At 43.4% G+C, this 19364-nt stretch overlaps 1 protein-coding gene across 4 annotated transcripts in view; it reads right to left on the bottom strand.

Moving 5' to 3' along the window:
* The window catches only part of SNED1 (sushi, nidogen and EGF like domains 1), a 136370-nt gene that overhangs the window by 83913 nt on the left and 33093 nt on the right, over window positions 1-19364 (bottom strand). For all 4 annotated transcript variants that reach the window (XM_083178178.1, XM_083178179.1, XM_083178181.1 and 1 more), the window contains exon 2: window positions 709-996. In XM_083178178.1, the coding sequence (XP_083034304.1) occupies window positions 709-996 (288 nt within the window). The remainder of the gene's footprint in view (window positions 1-708; window positions 997-19364) is intronic.

Raw genomic sequence — 19364 nt, 5'->3', positions numbered from 1 at the left:
TTTGTATAATTAATGATTTTTGCGACATCTTTTAAAAACCACCTAGTCTGTATATTCAATGTGATTAGCCATGTGTGGGCATTAATGTCTGTGATTGTAGGTTATATCATCAGCAGCTGCATGCACCATGGGGGACCCAGTGATGTCATTGAACGTTATCGGTAACTGATATCCTTTAGTATGTATGCCCTATCTCATTGGCCAGACGCATGGCAGTGCCCCATTGTCGGCTAGTGTGTAGAGGGCTTTATAGGGACTGTGTATTAGATTATGGTAATTTAACCCTTCACTCTGCGCTAGTAACAATACCATCCTGGCAGGTGGTATATAGTTTAGGCTATACTTCGTTCAGCTAAACGTTTATACTGTCTCGGGCATTGTTCCTAAACAAAAGTCCCTGAACTCCAATGACAACAGTTAAATCATGATCGATATTATACAACGGCAGGAGACACATAACTTTACATTTTGTAGGGGTTTATTTACTAAAATAGGAGTTCTTTTGAAGATGTTGCTATGGGCAACCAATCAGAATCTGCTTATTTATTTAGCAACTTCTAGAAGATAATGTGATCTGATTGGTTGCCCATAGCAACATCCCATCATCAATAGAACTCCCATCTTACTAATAAACCTCACAGGGTCTTGATAGGCTGCCACATAATTGTGTGATCTGCAAATGCGCATAGATAAGTGTGAGTCACTCACTGGTGAAGTGGTATCGCCGCCATAGAAAGTGACTCTGTACCAAGTGGAAATGAAGACCCAGGTGGCACTGAAGTCGGGCAGCTCCGGGAAGTAAGAGTGCACATCCTGGCTGGCACGTTTCAACATTCTTAGGTCTTCAGTCTCCCGGTAAAATACATTCCCTCCTCTGCGATTATCCACGTCAGCCCAAAAGGCAGCCACGACTCTACGATCGCCGGAAATGGGAAACGCCACAGGAGTAAACTGGGAAACCTCTCGAAGGAAAGACACAACTCCATTGTTATTTACCTGCAAAATACGTCAGAAAACAATAAGGACTAATGATAGAAAATGGGGTCAATGTTGCTGTAAAAGAAACACATCATGAAAAATGCCTCATTGTGGGTCTTAAACTTTCAATATAAGATGTTGTTACAAAAACTGAGCATCTTATTAAGGTTTCCATATTATTGATGGCAGGGATCCACAGGGTCTAACAAAGGCCTCACACAACAGTTAGGTCTCACTTGATAACATCTCCACCTTAATTTAGACAATCCGTCTGGCTCAGCCCACCTAAGCTATAAATAACACTGTACAGTATGGTAATTACAGAAAATACAGATATCTATTGTTTGCAGTATAGGGAGAGGTTAAAAGCCAGTTGACAGACATGTGGTGCTACAAAGCTTACAAAATATAAGTTTATAAAGCAGACTTTTCTACAAAACTTTATTAGCACACAACTGATCAACAACTCCTAAAGCTATAGTTTAACACAAATGGTCAACTCTTATTGTATGTTTTACAAGAGAACAGGAAACATGGTGCAAATCTAGAAAGCGTCACCTAAAGTTACAAGTTGATACAGTAAAGCTAGCTACACGCTATACCACGGTGTGCGCCGATCCGATAAATGCTCTCACTTGAAGGTGCGATTATCAGATTGGTGCACACCCCTACACACTGAATACTATCCTGATCACTGTGTACTTTCCTTTGATCTCCACAATGTTGGGAATGATATATTTTATTCATTTCTAAAATCATTTCACTGAATTCTTCCCATAAGAATTCAAAATACACCAAAAAAGGTGCCAGCACTGAGTACCACCAAAAAGTAAAACTATTGTGCTTTGTATAGATACTTTTATGGGGATACGGTCATTAGGTCTACAGCAACTAGGTCGACAAGCATTGGGTCGACACCATTAGGTCAACAGGCAACAAGGTCGACATGGGTCAAGGTCAACATGGGTCTAGGTCAACAGGTCCTTAGGTTGACACAAGCAAGGTCGACAGTCAAAAGGTCAACATAGGTTTTTTCGCTGTATTTTGAGCCGACATGTGCCGACAGGCGGTATTTCCGACAGGCGGCCATGCGGTGCACTGTGTCCATGTCGACATTCGGGTAAAAAAACAGTGAAAAACCCCATGTTGACCTTTTGACTGTCATCCTTGCCCATGTAGACCCAATGTCCTGTTGACCTAGACCCATGTTGACCTAGTGGTGTCGACCCAATGCTTGTCGACATAGTTGTTGTAGACCAAACGATCCACACCCCTTTTATGACACATCGTGAGCGGGTCGTCAGTGTCTCGTCCGACCCGCCCACGATCACGCGGAGTGCACGACCTGCTCACGATGTGCACCGTGAGCGGGTTCTGATCCGATGGCGACCCGCACCCGGGTGTATGGTCATTTCCAGATCCTACCTGCTGCAGGTGGGATCTGAATAACGACCGACACGCGGGGCCGTGCATCCGATCGGAATCGGATCAGAAAAGGACAGAAAAGGGCCCAATCACCACACAATCTACATCCAATCGGTCGGAATTGGATCTAGCTTGATGGGATCGAACCCTTGTTGTCCTGGTGTGTACCCAGCATTAAACTACAGAATTAGGACTTTTAACAGTCAAATTAGGTCATTTTAGGTACCAGATTAGGACAATTTAGGTCCTGTAGAAATTAAGTATATTTCATTATACATAAAAGAAAATGAAAATTTTGAGTGAGTGTAATGGGAAAGGATGAGAATAGGTTAGAACAGAGGTTCCCAAACACTGTCCTCAAGGCACCCCAACGCTCCAGGTTTTAGGTATATCCATGGCACAGCACAGATGGTTTAATCAGACTGACTGAGTTACTAATTAAGTCACCTGTGGCCAAGCATGAATATACTTAATACCTGGACCATTGGGGTGCCTTAAGGACCACATTTGGGAACCTATGAGTTAGAACCTAAAAATGAATTGCTTATCGATGATGCAAAAATGGCACCCTGACTCCCTTGTGGGACACCCAGGAACACTAATGAACATGCAGCACTTAAGCAGCCCATAAACGCTGCGATGCGGGCTGTGCGTTCTGTGCTTTGAGGTGCGCGCTCCCGCGGCACCTCATCGCACAGTACAAAAAGTATGTGCTTGCACATACTTTTTGTACTTAGTTATCATCACATCGCATTGCATTGCATGCACAACGCATGCACAGGCAATGCAATGTGATGTGATCCGTGCCATTTAAGCCCACAACGCACGCCCGCATCGGGGCGTGTATGGGCAGCTTTACACCCTTTAATCCAGGATTTTGCTGCAAACTAAAACCTAGAACTACTTTCTTCCAGGTTATCTAATTACACTGAAGGGTAATGAAATGAATGGCAATAAGACAGATACAAACACATTATGAAATGGGCGCGTGTAGAATCATGTGGTTCTTATTAGTCTATTCTTTCATTTTAAGTGGGGAACTAGCAGCAAAATAATTTTTAATAAACCATGTGCAATTACACATAATTAAAAGCCTCAGATTCTTTCATTAGTAATTATATACTGTAGGTCTGAAGCTTTATTGTTCTGATATGCTTATTTTATCTGTCATTATAACATACATTCAGTGTTTATAAACTGTAATAAACACAAGTTATTACTTGTATAAAAACATTTATGTTCACGTCCTTAGCACTTTTACGAAATATCCTGTACAAAGTGTACTTGTTGCAAAAGCATTCATGGAATAAAATGTGTTATCATGGCATGGCATGGCTGACCACTGAAGATCGACAGGCCTTAGGTCGACACACGAAAAAGGTCAACATGAATTTAGGTTGGCGTGATCATTAGGTGAACACAAGCATTAGGTCGGCATTGGGAAGGCTGACAGTCAAAAGGTCGACATGGGGTTTTCACTTTCTTTTTTCCAACCGACATGTGCCGACATGTCCTACAATCCACTAGGGCATGGAGGGAGAATATAATAGTGTGCCGAGCGTAGAGGGGTACCGGACCCGAAGCATGGCGAGTGTAGAGAGCCATGCAAGGGGACACAGTGCACTTCTTCGGTGTCCATGTCGACTGTATCGACATTTGGGACAAAAAAAGTGAAGAACCCATGTTGACCTTTTGACTGTCGACTTAATGCTTGTGTCACCTAATGACCCTGTTGACCTAAAGCCATGTCAACCTTTTTCGTGTGTCGACCTGACCTGTCGACCTGATGCATATCAACCTTAGTTTGGTTGACCTAATGACCCATACTCCTAATCATTGTACAGTATATAGTGAAGCGAATCCAAACACATGAGTATTAAGCATTGCTCCAAATTCACAAAGTACAATGCCTTAAAGCCCATACACACACTGGGCGACTTTGAGCTGAAAGCTGCTCAGTTTTTTCGTCTGAGCTGCTTTCAGCTCAAAAGCCGCCCAGTGTGTACGGGGCAGCGATGAGCACTGAGCGCTAATACATGCTCCCACATCATCACTGGCACCAACGCTCATCTACTGGGATTAGATGGCTTTCCATAGCGTCCTGCTATGGAAAGTCGTCCACCCCCGGGAAAATCGCTAAAACAGGCAAAAATCGCTTATTGTGTATGCACTGAGCAGTTTTCAGCCCAAAGATTTTCCACATCATCGCTGTCAATACACGCTGGGCAAAAACGCCCAATGTGTATGGGCCTTTACACTAAATGGGTGAGTAAAATACTATTTAAATAAGGAGATAAAAACATAGAGAGATAGGCGGTATTCGTAGTGGGATTCCGACAGTCGGAATCCCGGGCTGTTTACAGTCAGCTTGCCTGCAACTCGACAAGCGGAATTCAATGTTCAGCCTGTCAAGTGGCTAAAATTGGCCGTGTCTGTGAAAATGGCCATGGATTGACGAGAAAAGGGAGTGAATTGGACAATCCACGGCCGTATCCAACAAAACAGCCAGAGACTTCATCTCTCCATACATATCCAGTCTGGTAATTATATAACAGATTGGTGCAAGGGAACTGCTGGTATTCTTTCTCCCAATGGAGTCATCATGTTAGCAAGCTCTTTCTCATCCTGCCCGCTTCCTAGTAAAGTGGGCAGGATGGTGTGACATTTACTGGCAATCGATAGCGGCTGGAAAAAAGGGGCAGGACTAAATGATGGCTCACATAGAATAACTCCATATGCAGCTGCTTGCTTCTCTGTGCTGGGGGTGGGGACTAATAATGAGCCAGTTGTGCTCCACCCCCAAAAGTGGTCTAAAGTGTCTCCTCTACGGACTTCTCCTGGAGAGAACATTAAAGAAGTAAGCAAGTATGGGTAGCACATATTGTTGTGTCTAACTGTCTATTTTCCTACAAATTTTAAGCTTGCGAGCAAGCAGGGCCTTCCTACCTCTATGTCTTTTTGTTATTACATAGTTTTGTTATATTACTGACTAGCTGACCCACCCGGCGTTGCCCAGGAAAACCTGGGGTTTCTTTATTTCCAAAATTGCTGAAAAATGTCATCTTACAGTATGCTGTGCCAAAGACCTAAGATTGTAATTTGTTATAGATTCCACCATAATGTTAGAATGTGTTTGCATTGATACTCAATGACGGCAATGAAATCAGGTGTGGTGTTGTTGTTTGAAACACAACGCTCCTGAGTTGATAACTTGTATGTGTTGATGAATTCCATATCCACTCCTGAGATTTAGCACCTATGACATACCCTCCAACATCTGAGGGTCAGAAATCAGTCCAAAATCAGAAAGGGACATGGCCACACCTCCATTTCTATACTTTCAATGGTACAGTTTCTAGGGTGTGTAATTACAGGCGCTGAGTGCGTGGGGACCCGGGGTGGGCATTACTTACCGCGCCATAATTAATTAAAAATTCACTGCTCCCTGCCAGTGCCACTACCCTCACCGAACCTGCCTGCAGCAGTCTCTGAGGTCTGGGGATCTGTAAAGCACATGCACCGGGCATCTCTACCAAACAGTGGGGCAGCCCCTGAGTGTGGAAGCAGGTCCGTGGGCCTGGCCACATGATGTCATGACGCGACGCACGCTACCCGCACCACTGTAATGCACCACTGGGAATGGGTGCAATGGGCCAAATTCTTCCCTACACCCGCCGGGCCAATCCACTGATCCAGCCATCACAATCATCAATGGGTGCATTGATAAGGTTTGAGTGTAAGAAGTTGAAGAATAAGACTGAGAAAAAGATTTGCCATGTTAAAAAGTGTACAATTTACTCAATAAATCGTGAAAAAAAATGTAAGTGTACGTAGAAGTACAATCAAGAAATGAAAGTAGGATTAAAAAATAAGTTCTGATTCAAACTGATAATTTTTTGGATGGGGTGGGTTGTGAAACAAATCTATAGGTGTGGGTATGGATATTGTGGGCATAATTGGTGTTTGTTACACCTACAGGGGGTCCTCAATTGATGGGATTTTCACTACAGTGTCACGGTCACAGTGTCACCATAGGGGGATTCCCAATTGGGGTCCAGGTGGTCTTTTAGGTACCCTTTACAATCCTGTAGGTCTCTTCTCCTTGAGCTTACGGTCTCCCTTAATGATAGTCAATCACTGAGGGAGACTGTAGGCTCCAGGAGAAGAGACCAACGGGATTGTAAAGGGGTCCCTAAAAGACCACCTGAACCCCAATTGGAAATCCCCCTACGGTGACACTGTAGTGAAAATTTTTCATCAACTGGGGACCCCCTGTAGGTGTACCAAACACCAATTATGCCCACAATATCCATACCCCCTCAACCTATAGATTTGTTTCGCAACCCACCCCCATCCAAACCATTGTCAGTTTGAATCGGAATTTATTTTTTAATCCTACATTCATTTCTTGATTGTACTTCTATGTACACATATTTTTTTCACGATTTATTGAGAAATTTGTACACTATAACGTGACAAATCTTCATCTCAGTCTTATTCTTCAACTTCTTACACTCATAACATTCAAACAAATGCATGCAGCGCTCATGCCCATCGACCAAACATGATCTATGAACCAAAAGAGTCTGGGAAACCCTTAAGGCAGAGCAGTGCCTGATATCCAGTGTAGCCACTTTGTATTGATCAATGGGTGCATTGGCCAGGACAAAGATTTCTCAGTGCAACTGGCCGGGGAGCGCAGTGACAGGCTGGAGGACTGGAGAGACGGATATGGGGTACAAAGTAGAAACGGTACATTAGGTACAGTTTTTATTTGCCGGTACAGACTGTTAAATAAACGGCAAATAATTTTTTATGTGTTCTGTGTGTTTGTGTGTGTTGTACTGTTTTTGTGTGTGTGTTGTAGTGTATGTGGTTGTGTGTGTTGTATTGTATGTATCTGTCCAATGCGTAAGTGTGTGAGGTGTGCTATGTATATACAGTATGTGTGTGTTGTGTCTTTGTGTATCTGTGCAATGTTTAAGTGTGTGTTGTACTGTTTTTTGGGTGTGTGTGGTGAATGTGGGTGTGTGTTGTGCTGTTAGAGGTATGTTATGTGTGTGTGTTGTGTGTATCTGCCCAATGTGTAAGTGCGTAAGGTGTGCTATGTATAAATCTGTGTGTGTGTGTGTGTGTGTGTAGTGTGCTGTGTGTATCTGTGCAATGTTTAAGTGTGTGTGTTCTGTGTATTGTACTGTTTTTGGGTGTGTGTTATAGTGAATGTGGGTGTGTGTTGTACTGTGAGTGGTGTGTTATGTGTGTGTGTGCGTTGTGTTGTGTGTATCTGCCGAATGTGTAAGTTTGTGAGGGGTGCTACGTATATATGTGTGTGCGTAGTGTGCTTTGCGTATCCTGTCAATGTGTGTTTGTTGTACTGTTTTTGGGTGTGTGTTGTAGTGTGCATGGATTTGTATTGTACTGCATGTGGTGTGTTGTGTGTGTGTGTATCTGTCCAATGTGTAAGTGTGTGAGGTGCTCTACGTATAAATGTGTGTGTTGTGTGCTATGTCTGCGTATGTGGTGTACTGTGTGTGCGTGTACAATGTGTATGTGTGTGTGTTATGTGTGGTCTATGTATATCCTCAATTATTTCCTAATTGTTTAACGCCTTCACCATAATGTTAGAATGTGTCTTTCATACTCAATGACAGCAATGAAATCAGGTGTGGAGTTGTTCCTTCGCAAACGGTTTCCCAGATCATCGATCTTTTCCCCAGAACATCAATGAAGGAAAATTAAAACTTGGTGTTTTTTAAATTTTTAAGTGAAATTTCCCAAAAAGGGCTTCGAGGTGCACACCACCGGGTCCAGAGGTATCTTGTTGCTGAATTTGGTGTCTCTGAGTGCCACGGTGTGTCCGCAATGCGACGGACACGCACACACACACACACGCACACAGACTCTTCAACTTATTATATAGATGTTCTAGTTATAAAGTGCACCTTAATATGCTGCGCTATATAAGAAACGGTTAATAAATTATGACATATCCAGACTGATGGCTGCTTAAGTATGAAGAAGCAATATTTCCCTCCCAAGAAAAGTTTTTTTGCCAGATTTAAAGCTTTCTTCCATATATATCAAAAAAAGGAGGATATTTAATTTCAATCTTGGTCAATTATTTAAACAAGAACACTGCATATGTAACCGAACTCAACATTCGGCTGCAAACCAATCCCCCAAATAAGCAGAACTAGAAGCTGCTAATATAGCCTTCCAAACAACTTGTGTAAGTATCTAGGAAATAAAATAAGCCTGTGTTCTGTATAATGATTTTACTAAATAAATAACCGGCACCTCCTTTACCATAATTCTATTCAGGCCTGTTTTAGATCCATGAGGAAGGATATTCACAGAAGGAAATTAGAAACAGAAGTTGTCTTATTTTAACCCAGCAAGAAAAGCACATTCACTATAATGTATTTTCTTTTAAATAGATTACTTTCGCACTGTTCAGAACGCTGAAGTCGTCCAATATAGTACAAAGTAGAAGCATGCGCTTTAATCCTCATATACAAGCAACAACAACAAAAAATTGGCATAAGGCCGGTTACCCACTGGTGTTTGCGTCAACAAATATCCAGGGAGGCAATGACCTCTGGATATTTGTTTGGATACTTTTCCTAAGAATCAAAAACAACAATAAACAATAGCGGTGTTCTATTCGTATTGTGTTAAATATTGACAAAAGCTTATATTCCAAATTAACTCTATCCCCCTTTAGATGACCCTTTGAAACGAACATTCACTGGAGGGATCCTAAAATCTGGACAGCAAAAGCTAAATGAAACCTGGCACTGAAAACTGTCCTGGGGGCCGCTGCAGTGGTGATCAGAGGTTTGTGAGCACATACATTTTATTCATCAACCGTCTTTACCAAGATATAAAATGTAAACAGAGGATCTGCCACAAATGTTTAACCCTTTCTACTGTTCAAGACAAAGGAGTAGATTTTCGAAAGTTTCTAAAACAGAGGTGTAGCCTATAGCCTTTGTACCTTCCTTCTCTCGCGTTTGCAGTGCATAGGCAAAGCTGCTGCAATCAGCTTATTATATTTGATCTATACTGAATCAGGCCCTAAGTTTAGTTTCCTTGGGACATGCTGATTTTGCACCAAAAGGATAAAAACTAAATATCTAAAAATAGTATGTTCATTTCAATGGGACCTCTAGCTTTCTGGATTTTAATTCAAACAGGAACTGTGTCCCCTACACTAAAATATTCTCAACCTGCCCTAGAACTTGCCTACCCTCCCGGCAGAGACTGGGTGGTATTACTGGCCCCCATAAGGGTGGTTAATTATCCCGCCTCCCCCTCCAGGGCCCCTGCATCCCTCCTAGGCCACTCACAACAGTGCACGTAATCATAGCCCCACCCCCTCTATGTAATGCCTGTTACCTTGGCACTGTAAAGCAAGGGTGGAGCCACAACAATGCAATCATGCTGCCACACCCCCAAACAGGCCACACTCCCTATGTGCTAACCGGGTTGCCTCTTCCGGAAGGAGTGAAATCAACAGCACCAAAACCAGTCAACAGTATTATACCATTATACTCAGGGAGGGAGGTGTATCTAATCTTGGAGCGATAAAATGGAAACAATACCCATAGCAACTTTCAGGCGAGCTGCTGAGGGGAACAAATGGATGGAAAATTGAAAAGAAAGAATGAAGAACAATGGCGGTCATTCTGGTCTTCACGCTCCCCCATGCATTCGCAAGGGGAAAGATGTTTTGCTACTGCTAATAAGCATTCGTGCGCATGTGCAGGCTCCGTTTGTGAACGGACGCTGCGATTTGTATAGGTGCTGGCACTTTTGCATGGAGCAGTGTGGACGGCGAGCGTGGGGTGGCGGGCATGGGTGGTGGGCATTCCTATTAAATTCCCATGGTAATTCAGCCGTGATGCAGGTGCTGCATCACAATGTGAGTGTGACTGCTAACGTTAGCTCATAATATGTATGTACACAATGCTCATAGATATCATAGACTTTTTCAAGTGCCACTATGGGGCAGATGTATTAAGCCCGGTGTGGAGATAAAGTGGAAGGTGATAAATGACAGTTAGGAGTTGATTGGCTGGTGCGTTATCACCTTCCACTTTATCTCTAATGGCTTAATACATCTGCCCAGATGCACTGGTAGGGGAGAAGCAGGATGCACAAAGTAAACGCACACAGGCAAAATTAAGGAAAATGGACTTGGACACATACAATAGAATGGAATATAAGTTTTCCATGTTTTGCACTTACAACAAGGGGGGGGGGGGGGGCGTTCGGCAGAAAAACATTACCTGCTCGCTAGGCCCTGAAAATACACAGCCTAGCGAGCCTGTCTGAATTGGCCCCCTAATTCAGCCCTCCTTGTCATTTGTTATTACAGAAACAATTGCTAACCTTATAACTGACATTTCGGATAACAAACATGACAACAAACCAAAACTAGGCAGAGGTCGTTCTCGCTTTCATAAGACAAATTTACTAAATTAAAGGCCAAGTAAAATTGCAATTCCTTTTGTTTGCCCATAAGCTGTTTTAGTATAGTGGGTTTTTTTTTCTTTTCTTTTTTCTTCTTTTTATTTAACTAAAAGCTAACCTCTACAAAACTATACATGGCAACTATGTGCTTTCATGTGAAAGGTGCCGGGAAATGTGAGCCAAAACACACCTCAAATAACCAGCAACAGAAATAGTAAATGTGTCAAATACTTACATTTATTTGTAACAGATGAAACAATACTGTATATGAGGCCACATATCCAACCAAGGTCCTCATTTACTGCTGATCACAACCACTATCAGTATCACAGTTTCTCAATTATCAATTGGCAGACAAAAGGCGTTCAGGAGGAGGGTCTGGGCGAAGGAGACCGGCATTGCAAGAAATGGCGGGGGGGGGGGGGGATGTGTCATTCCTATTTCCAGGAGTGGCGAGGCCAAGGACTGCATGGCAAGACATCCTTCTCTTTTGTCTCACAAGCTGCCCAGCGAAGGACAGCCTGAAAAAGCTAAAGCTTACTCAGCTTGCCAATGCAGCTGAACATCACAGCAAATGGCTGGAATGTTGATCCCTGGATGCCCACTACCCTCGTCCCCCGATGTAGAGAACCATGGTCAGTGAGAGAAATAATTAACTGCCGCTGCAGCAGCCTCTCTCCACAGCTCAGCACACACTGCTCAGTGCTATGTGCTGAGCTGTGGGAAGAGGCAGCTGCAGCGGCAGCCTTTCTTCTCTCTCCCTGGGCAATTCCAACCACACCCTGCCACCTGCCTGCTGGTTTAGGACTCAGACGTCTCTGTTAAGGTTTTTTTTACATGGGAATGGCCACGCCCCCTTATTTTACCGGATTCTGGTAGAGGTGTCGGTGCCGTAGGTTGCAAGCAGTATTGCAAATGCAATCCATGCTGTATGAGGGCCTAAGACAGTAATAGGAAACCCGATACACTTCAGCAGCCACATTGGGTGGCCTTTCAGAATTTTGACAATCCCAACTTAGTCACCATTGCGTATGTTGACATAGCATTTTTAATGTATTTATACTTGCCACAGCCTCTACCTAACACTGACATGTACTATGTGACTGTCGACATAATGTCCATGTTCACATTGTGAACTTTGACATTTAAAATATGGGCCTTATTCTGATTGATTTGCTCCCCTGTGTGTTTGCCAGGGGAGCGATGTTTTGTGACTGCACATGCGCAGCTGCTTTGAAAACACTGGGCGTTCTAAGGGCTGTTTCACACAGTACGGTTCCTGCCGCACGGTGAAATCCCGTACGGCCAGGGAGCCGTGCCGCACTCAGCAGTTGTGAATGGACACTATTGTGTCCATTCACACGGGACGGCCACGGCCCGGCCGCACGGCTGCAGCCGGATCCCCCCACTGGAAGGGACGGCTGCCGGGCTGTGGCCATCCCTGCCATTATAAAATTCTGAGTGCGGCGCGGCTCCCTGGCCGTACGGGATTTCACCGTGCGGCAGGAACCGTACTGTGTGAAACAGCCCTAATGGTAATTCCCGGATGACGTGGGTGCGGGGGGTGGGCAGCTGACGTCAGCGGATGTCAGCTGCTCGCCCACTTCCGGTACAGGCATTTACAGATGCAAGACACCAATGAGGTGTCTTAGATTTGCAAGCAAAATCATCCATTTGCCTGGCTGTGAGTAATTGTGCCATGAGAGGGGGGGGGGGCGGGCGGATTTGCAGCCTTCTGACTCAACCAGAATAAGGGCCCATGTCTGAATTCAGTTGTCTACACCCAATTTAAATCAGCGCTGCAAGTACAATATAGCAGGAAGGAGCTGGAGGACGCATGCTGCTCATCACTGATCTAAGGGATGCTATACATGATGTACATTTGCAGGAAACAAAATTGATTAGTAACAGTTACACCACCAGCCTCAGTGGAGAACTGCATTCCTTGCCTGCCGAGCTTCAGCCAAAGTATCACACCAAAGAACTTGTGTTGCATACAGATGGAGCTGGGCTCATCCTTGGCCGGCGATAGAGACTGGGACGCACGTGCTTGTCACGCGCACGCGCGTCCCAGTATCACGGCGCCTGGGCAGCATCTCCCTGCTCATCTCCGCTTCAGGGAGACGCTGCCCAGTTCAGGGGGGGGTGGGGGGGGGGGTCAGGGCGGCGAGGGGGACCGGTGGCAACAGTGGGGGAAGCAGCAGGGACCCTCGCCAAGCTCCGTTGTCACGGGGCGCGCGAGTGTCTTGTGCGCGTGCGCCCCTGGCGGTACCCGGCCGCTGGCGGGGGATGGCGGTAGAATCGCCATCTCCTGCAAGGATGAGCCCGGCTACATCTGTATTTGCTGTTATGGTTATGTACTCTTTATATCAGATGGGCTGTGTATAGACATGTAATCATGCTCACATTGGGCCTGATTCTGACTTCCATGCAATGAACGATTGTCTTACTACTATGTGTGTGTAGAAAACCCTATATTCTCAGATGATGCATGTATTACAGTGTATACACACAGAGACGCAATTGCAATTGAGATGCAAAATATCAGAAGTGTGTTATAAATGTATACTTTATCCTCTGAGGCACCTTTGCGAGGCCACCATCATGCCCATCTTGCCCAGAGTGTATCTGTATTCAGCTGTGATTATGAAGGTAGAAAACAGGGCAGCGTCGCCACTGCAGGGCTAGTCTGTGTAACCAAAGACTCACTCAAAGAGTCGATGTTCCTCGTTATTGCAATGATGGGCCTCATTCAGGTTGTAACGTGTTCTCAATAATTGGGAAACAGAAAACACGCAGGACACATTCTGCAGTGGATGTCAACTCTAGGTTACAAGCTATTGACTGTCTATATAGGAATTGTCTGTGAGCAATCTGGATACCCCTGAAGCCTATGGATTGTGGGAAGAAACTGGATTACGCGGAAGAAACCCACGCAAGCACAGGGAGAATATACAAACTCTGCACAGAGCCATGGTGGGAATCGAACCCATGACTTCAGTGCTATGAGGTTAACTGTTACACCATCCATAGAGGACACACACATATTGTACCAGGACTAGGAACCACTCTTATCTCATTCCTCTGTATGAATAAAGAAGGTGGTGTTATATTTATGGTTCCTTCTCCAAACGGAAATTATATGGCCCTAATCGGCCAATAATTACCAAGTTTCCGAAAATCTTGTTTATTTATTTTATCAAATTATCTGGACATCTTGTACAAATTTTTATAAAGGAGGTCTCAAAGACTATCTTATAAAGAAAACTATTTCTTTACACAAGAAGGGACACCTGAAATAACCCTACCACCAATTCCTAATCTAATAAGGGAGCCTTCAGGACACATTCCTAGGGTCAAAATAGAGGATTTATATTATCTTGATTCCTCAGACAGATGTTTTCAAGAGATTTTTTACCCCTAATGAAGTCTTTGTGACGAAACGCGTTTGGTATGCTTCACTTGTGATTACAAACAACTGTTAAACATCAAGACATACTCCAGCCACAAAGAGATTTCATAATTGTGTTCATCTGCTTTACTTTATGAACAAATGTTTTAAAAATGGTGAAATTTGTTTTGTTTGTAAATATGGAATGACTTCCATTTTCAATATAGGGCACTGTTAACACTATTGTGAGAGAGGTTTGTGTTACAAGTTCCTACTAGTAGGAAACTCAACTCAGTGTTATAGCGACCAAGATTGAAACGTTTTTTTTTTTTATATTTAGTGCAATTTTGGAGATTTTGTTATATATATGCACAATGTACAGAGATTAGGTGACTATCTTGCTAAAAAAAAACCTTCTGTGAGGGGATACAGTCCTTAAGTCTACAGCAACTAGGTCGACAAGCATTGGGTCGACACCACTAGGTCGACAGACAGCAAGGTCGACATGGGTCTAGGTCGAAAGGTCATTAGGTCGACGTGGGGTTTTTCACTGTTTTTTGAGCCGACATATGATGACAGGTGGTATTTCATGCCCTACCATCCACTAGCGCATGGCGGGACAACAAAATATTGTGCCCGAAGCATGGCGAGCGAAGCGAGCGATGCGGTGCACTTCAAACTGTGTCCATGTCGACTGTGTCAACATTCGGGGTAAAAAAACTGTAAAAAACACCTTGTCGACCTTTTGACTGTCGACCTTGCCCATGTCGACCTAATGCTTGTGTCGACCTAATGTCCTGTCGACTAGACCCATGTCGACCTTGTGGTGTTGACCCAATGCTTGTCAACCTAATTGTTGTAGACCAAATGATCTACACCCTCTGTGAGAGTGATGGAACTATACGGATATATAAAATCTCACATAGCTCTAATAACAACTGTTAAAAATACACAAATGTATTAATTAATGTTATATATATATATATATATATATATATATATATATATGTGTATATGTGTGTGTGTGTGTGTGTGTGTGTGTCTAGTGTCCGTGAGTAACCGAAACACTGCCATCTGCTGGGAGCCAGAGAGACTACAACTCTTGCTCTTTCACACATACAGAAACAGAGAGGCAATCACACATACAATAACACAGAGGCAATCACAAGGTAGCAGACTAGCTTTTGAACCTTTTGCGTCGAGCGGGCTTAGCTAGTATTCATTTTTTACATATGTATTCTGCCTCATTATAATAGCGGCAGGGCCACCCCCATGTTCATATAGTGACACTTTGTATTATTTCTGCCCATTGTACTCAGCAAAGATAGGAACACAAGTTCCCGGTAACTTCTGTACTTTCTAAGTTCCTTTGAATTGTTACATTGACTTAGGTGATCAATAATCATACTGTAGGAGAAACAGAAAGACCAAGTTTGTTTTGTGTGTTGAGCACAGAATACAGTTACATGCCGTCCCACTGGAGGTTCCCCCGCTTACACTATTACCCAGTCCTCTGTACTCACTACAGCAGGATAGAATTACACTGGGAACATGCAAGTTGATAAGTCACTTTAATGATCATTCTGAAATCATGATTGCTGACAACATTCTGTTACTAAGCAGAATAACCAGGATTTTTTTTTTTTTGTAATAGAACAAAGTGCTTAAAAGCCTCAAATATCTGCGTGATCTCCCCTCCTTTTAGTAAAATAAACATATATTATATACTGTGTAGTCTCTGTCATATAAACAATTTAATCTTTACTCCTTCCCTCTAACCTTGATTAAACCGTTCTCAGCTTTACATTACCCTGACACTGCGAGGTTACATGAGGTCGAGCCCAGACTGCTAACATTAATATTTACATGATGCCCCAGTACACTCATTGTGCTTCCCATAGCCATGGTCTGGTTATTCACACTCAGATTGGTGGGAAAAGGTACAGTCTCAGCAAGTTGCTAGCTATTGTTTATGTTGAGTGAATGTACCTATCACCCCCTTCCCCCATACAGCTGTGTTCATTAAAGAAGGTTCTGCAATAAAATCCTACATCTGACAGTAATAGAATCCATTGCTGTAGGACAGGAGAGTGCCATTGAAAAATGCAACATCAATTTTCTCAGCGGGAAGGCCTGTCTTCTGTAAAGTGTGAAATTTTGGAAAAGCTGCGTGTTGAAAAGCGCAACACATTTCCTCCCTCACTGTTGCTGTTCTGAGACTTTGGGGGTAAAGGGAGGCAGGGTTTTGGGGTTTGCAAATATGAAAATCAAATTGACTAAATATAACTGAAATATAGGTTTAGAGACGCCAGGACCAGATGTTAAACCCAATACACATGGGGAGATTTCTGCTTAGCAAGGTGATTCCCCTAGAGCAGGGCTGGGCAACACCGGCCCTCCAGATGTTAATGAACTACACATCCCAGGATGCTTTGCATTAGTTTTGCTATGTGGCCATGCTGAAACTGATGCAAGGCATACTGGGATGTGTAGTTCATCAACATCTGGAGGGCCGGTGTTGCCCAGCCCTGCCCTAGAGCTTCCTAGTTAGATAAATCACCCATACACACTTAGCAATGTGTGATGTGCGATCTGTGCTAACCACTATTTTCTTTATGCACAGGCGACCGATCTAGATTTTGACTGCATTTGCTAAAGATCTGAGAGGGTGATGGCGAAGTGTGGGACTGCATATCGCCATCGCTTAGGCTAAATCAAGTATCTGTATGTCTTCAGGGGGGAACGCCACCCCGCCCATTGTTTTTATGATGGCAGCTGTCATAATTAGTATCATCACGTATACCTTTTCCATGCTGAGTGGAAAAAGAGGCATCCAGTGTGACATAATGTGAGTTGGAGGTGCTACAGTATGGCATAATGATAATGGGGGCACTACAGTGTGACAATGTGTGAAGTGAGAGCACTACAGTGTGGCATTATGTAAACTGGGGAGCTAGAGTGTGGCATATTGTGAACTGAGAGTGCTACAGTGTTGCATAATGTGAACTGGGATTGCCACAGTTTGGCATAATGTGAACGGAGGGTGCTAATGTGTGGCATAATGTAAACCGAGGGCACTACAGTGTGTCATAGTGTGAACTGAGAATGCTACAGTGTGGCATAATGTGAACTGAGGGCACTACATTGAGGCATAATGTGAACTGAGACAGTGCCACAGCATAATTTGAACTGTAGGAGCTACAGTGTGGCATAATTTGAACAGGGGATGCTACAGTGTACCATAATGTGAACAGGGGCTGCTATAGTGTGGCATAATGTGAACTGGGTTGGCTACAGTGTGGCATAATATGAACTGAGAGCATTACAGTATGGGATAATATGATGATATGTGTTTAGCTACAGCACATCCAATAGATTTGGAGTATGTACATATTATACTTTTATTAACAATTGCCAGTACATCATTTTGATTTTATTTTTTTATAATGAACCATGGAGATCAATGACCACTGTCCATCCTATGATAATGGAACTCAACATATCAGATAAAGTACCCTGCCAGCTGGTGCAACATTGAGACAAATGTAATAGATTCCTATATGCCAAAAGCACAGATTTTTTGTGTGGTTTTGCAGCTTTAAAGCAATTACTGAAGTGCAAAACAAGACTGATAAGGAAACTGAAATGGAGTTGCTATCTGCTGTTTTGGGCAGGATATGGCAGAGGGAAGGGGTGTGGTATATTTCCCCGACAGTCGGGATTCCGACAGTCATTACTCAGACGTGGGAATCCCGTCTGCACAGCTGCGCTGCGGGCATGCGCTGCTCTGCGGGCATGGTGGTGAGCTCGCCACCTATTTTATTCTCCCTCTATGGGGGTCGTGGACCCCCACGAGCGAGCTGTCGGGATTCCGACGTCGGAGTAATGACAGTCGGAATCCTGACTGTCGGGGAGCCGTCCAGCACCCGAGGGAAGTACAGTACTTGGATAATATACAGTGATACTGTATGTAAATATGAGAGAGATGGTTGGGTCCACATGAAGGAAAATTAGAACTTATTTATATGTTGACAAGTTGTGTACTTACAGAACTTATATATGTACATCATTTTATATATGTATATCTTTAAAAAATTATTTGGCATCTGAAATTCAGTTTTATATTATTCTATTTTTAATATATATATATATATATATATATATATATATATATATATATATATATATATATATATATATATATATAGCGGTCTGGGTCTCCCCTCCAGGCAATGAAGTAGAGACAGCACGTCACTGCAGCAGATAAAAAAATCTTTATTCCAGCCTCAACGGCTCGTTTCGGGGCAACAGCCCCTTTCTCAAGAAGCGGAATACAACAGGAAGCAGATGGATAAAACACTCCTACACAGGTGTCCTTTTTAAAGCTCACCAATTCGCGCCATCTCCGCCTCTCAGCGTCTCCGTCTACTCAGCTGTTGCGAGTCACGGCCAGAGCATGACGTGACGCGACTCCCACTCGCGTCACCGTCACCCAGGCAACCAGACTCACACCCCCAGGCGTCATTGACAAGCGCCGCTCACACCAGCGCTGTCATGACGACCGGACGCTAGCATAGTATCGGATGATACCGCTGGTAGCTTTTTGTAAATGCATTCAAGCAGCGGGCTGCTCATCAGCAATTTTAGCTGAAACGGCTCTCACTCGCTCAGCAGAATTGCAGATCGATAGGCCCCCTACATAAAGAGTGCATACAATCTAGGCTAAGGAGGTATGATAGTGTACAAGCTTATATATCTATACAGGGCACCACATGTAAAAAGTACAGTACTAAACAATGCATCAGGTAATGAAGTACATACAGTAAAGCATATCTTCAAAACTATCACACAATGTTTACAAATATAATAAAAATATGCAAAAATACAAAAAAATTGCAAAAAAAATGCAAAAAAATATATAAACATTCCCAAACAATTATATAGCAGGATTGGACAATATCAATACTAAATTTAACTAGGCAGTCAATTCTCACAACCAAGAAATCTTACATAAAACTGCTCCACACAATACGCTCATTAAGACCGTATGGGGCCACAGTGTTAAGACGATATATCCAGTTGGCTTCAAGTCTAA

Source organism: Crinia signifera, chromosome 3 (genome assembly GCF_055691185.1).
Source record: "Crinia signifera chromosome 3, ASM5569118v1, whole genome shotgun sequence".
NCBI lineage: Eukaryota > Metazoa > Chordata > Amphibia > Anura > Myobatrachidae > Crinia > Crinia signifera.
This window is presented reverse-complemented; position numbering and strand designations above follow the sequence as displayed.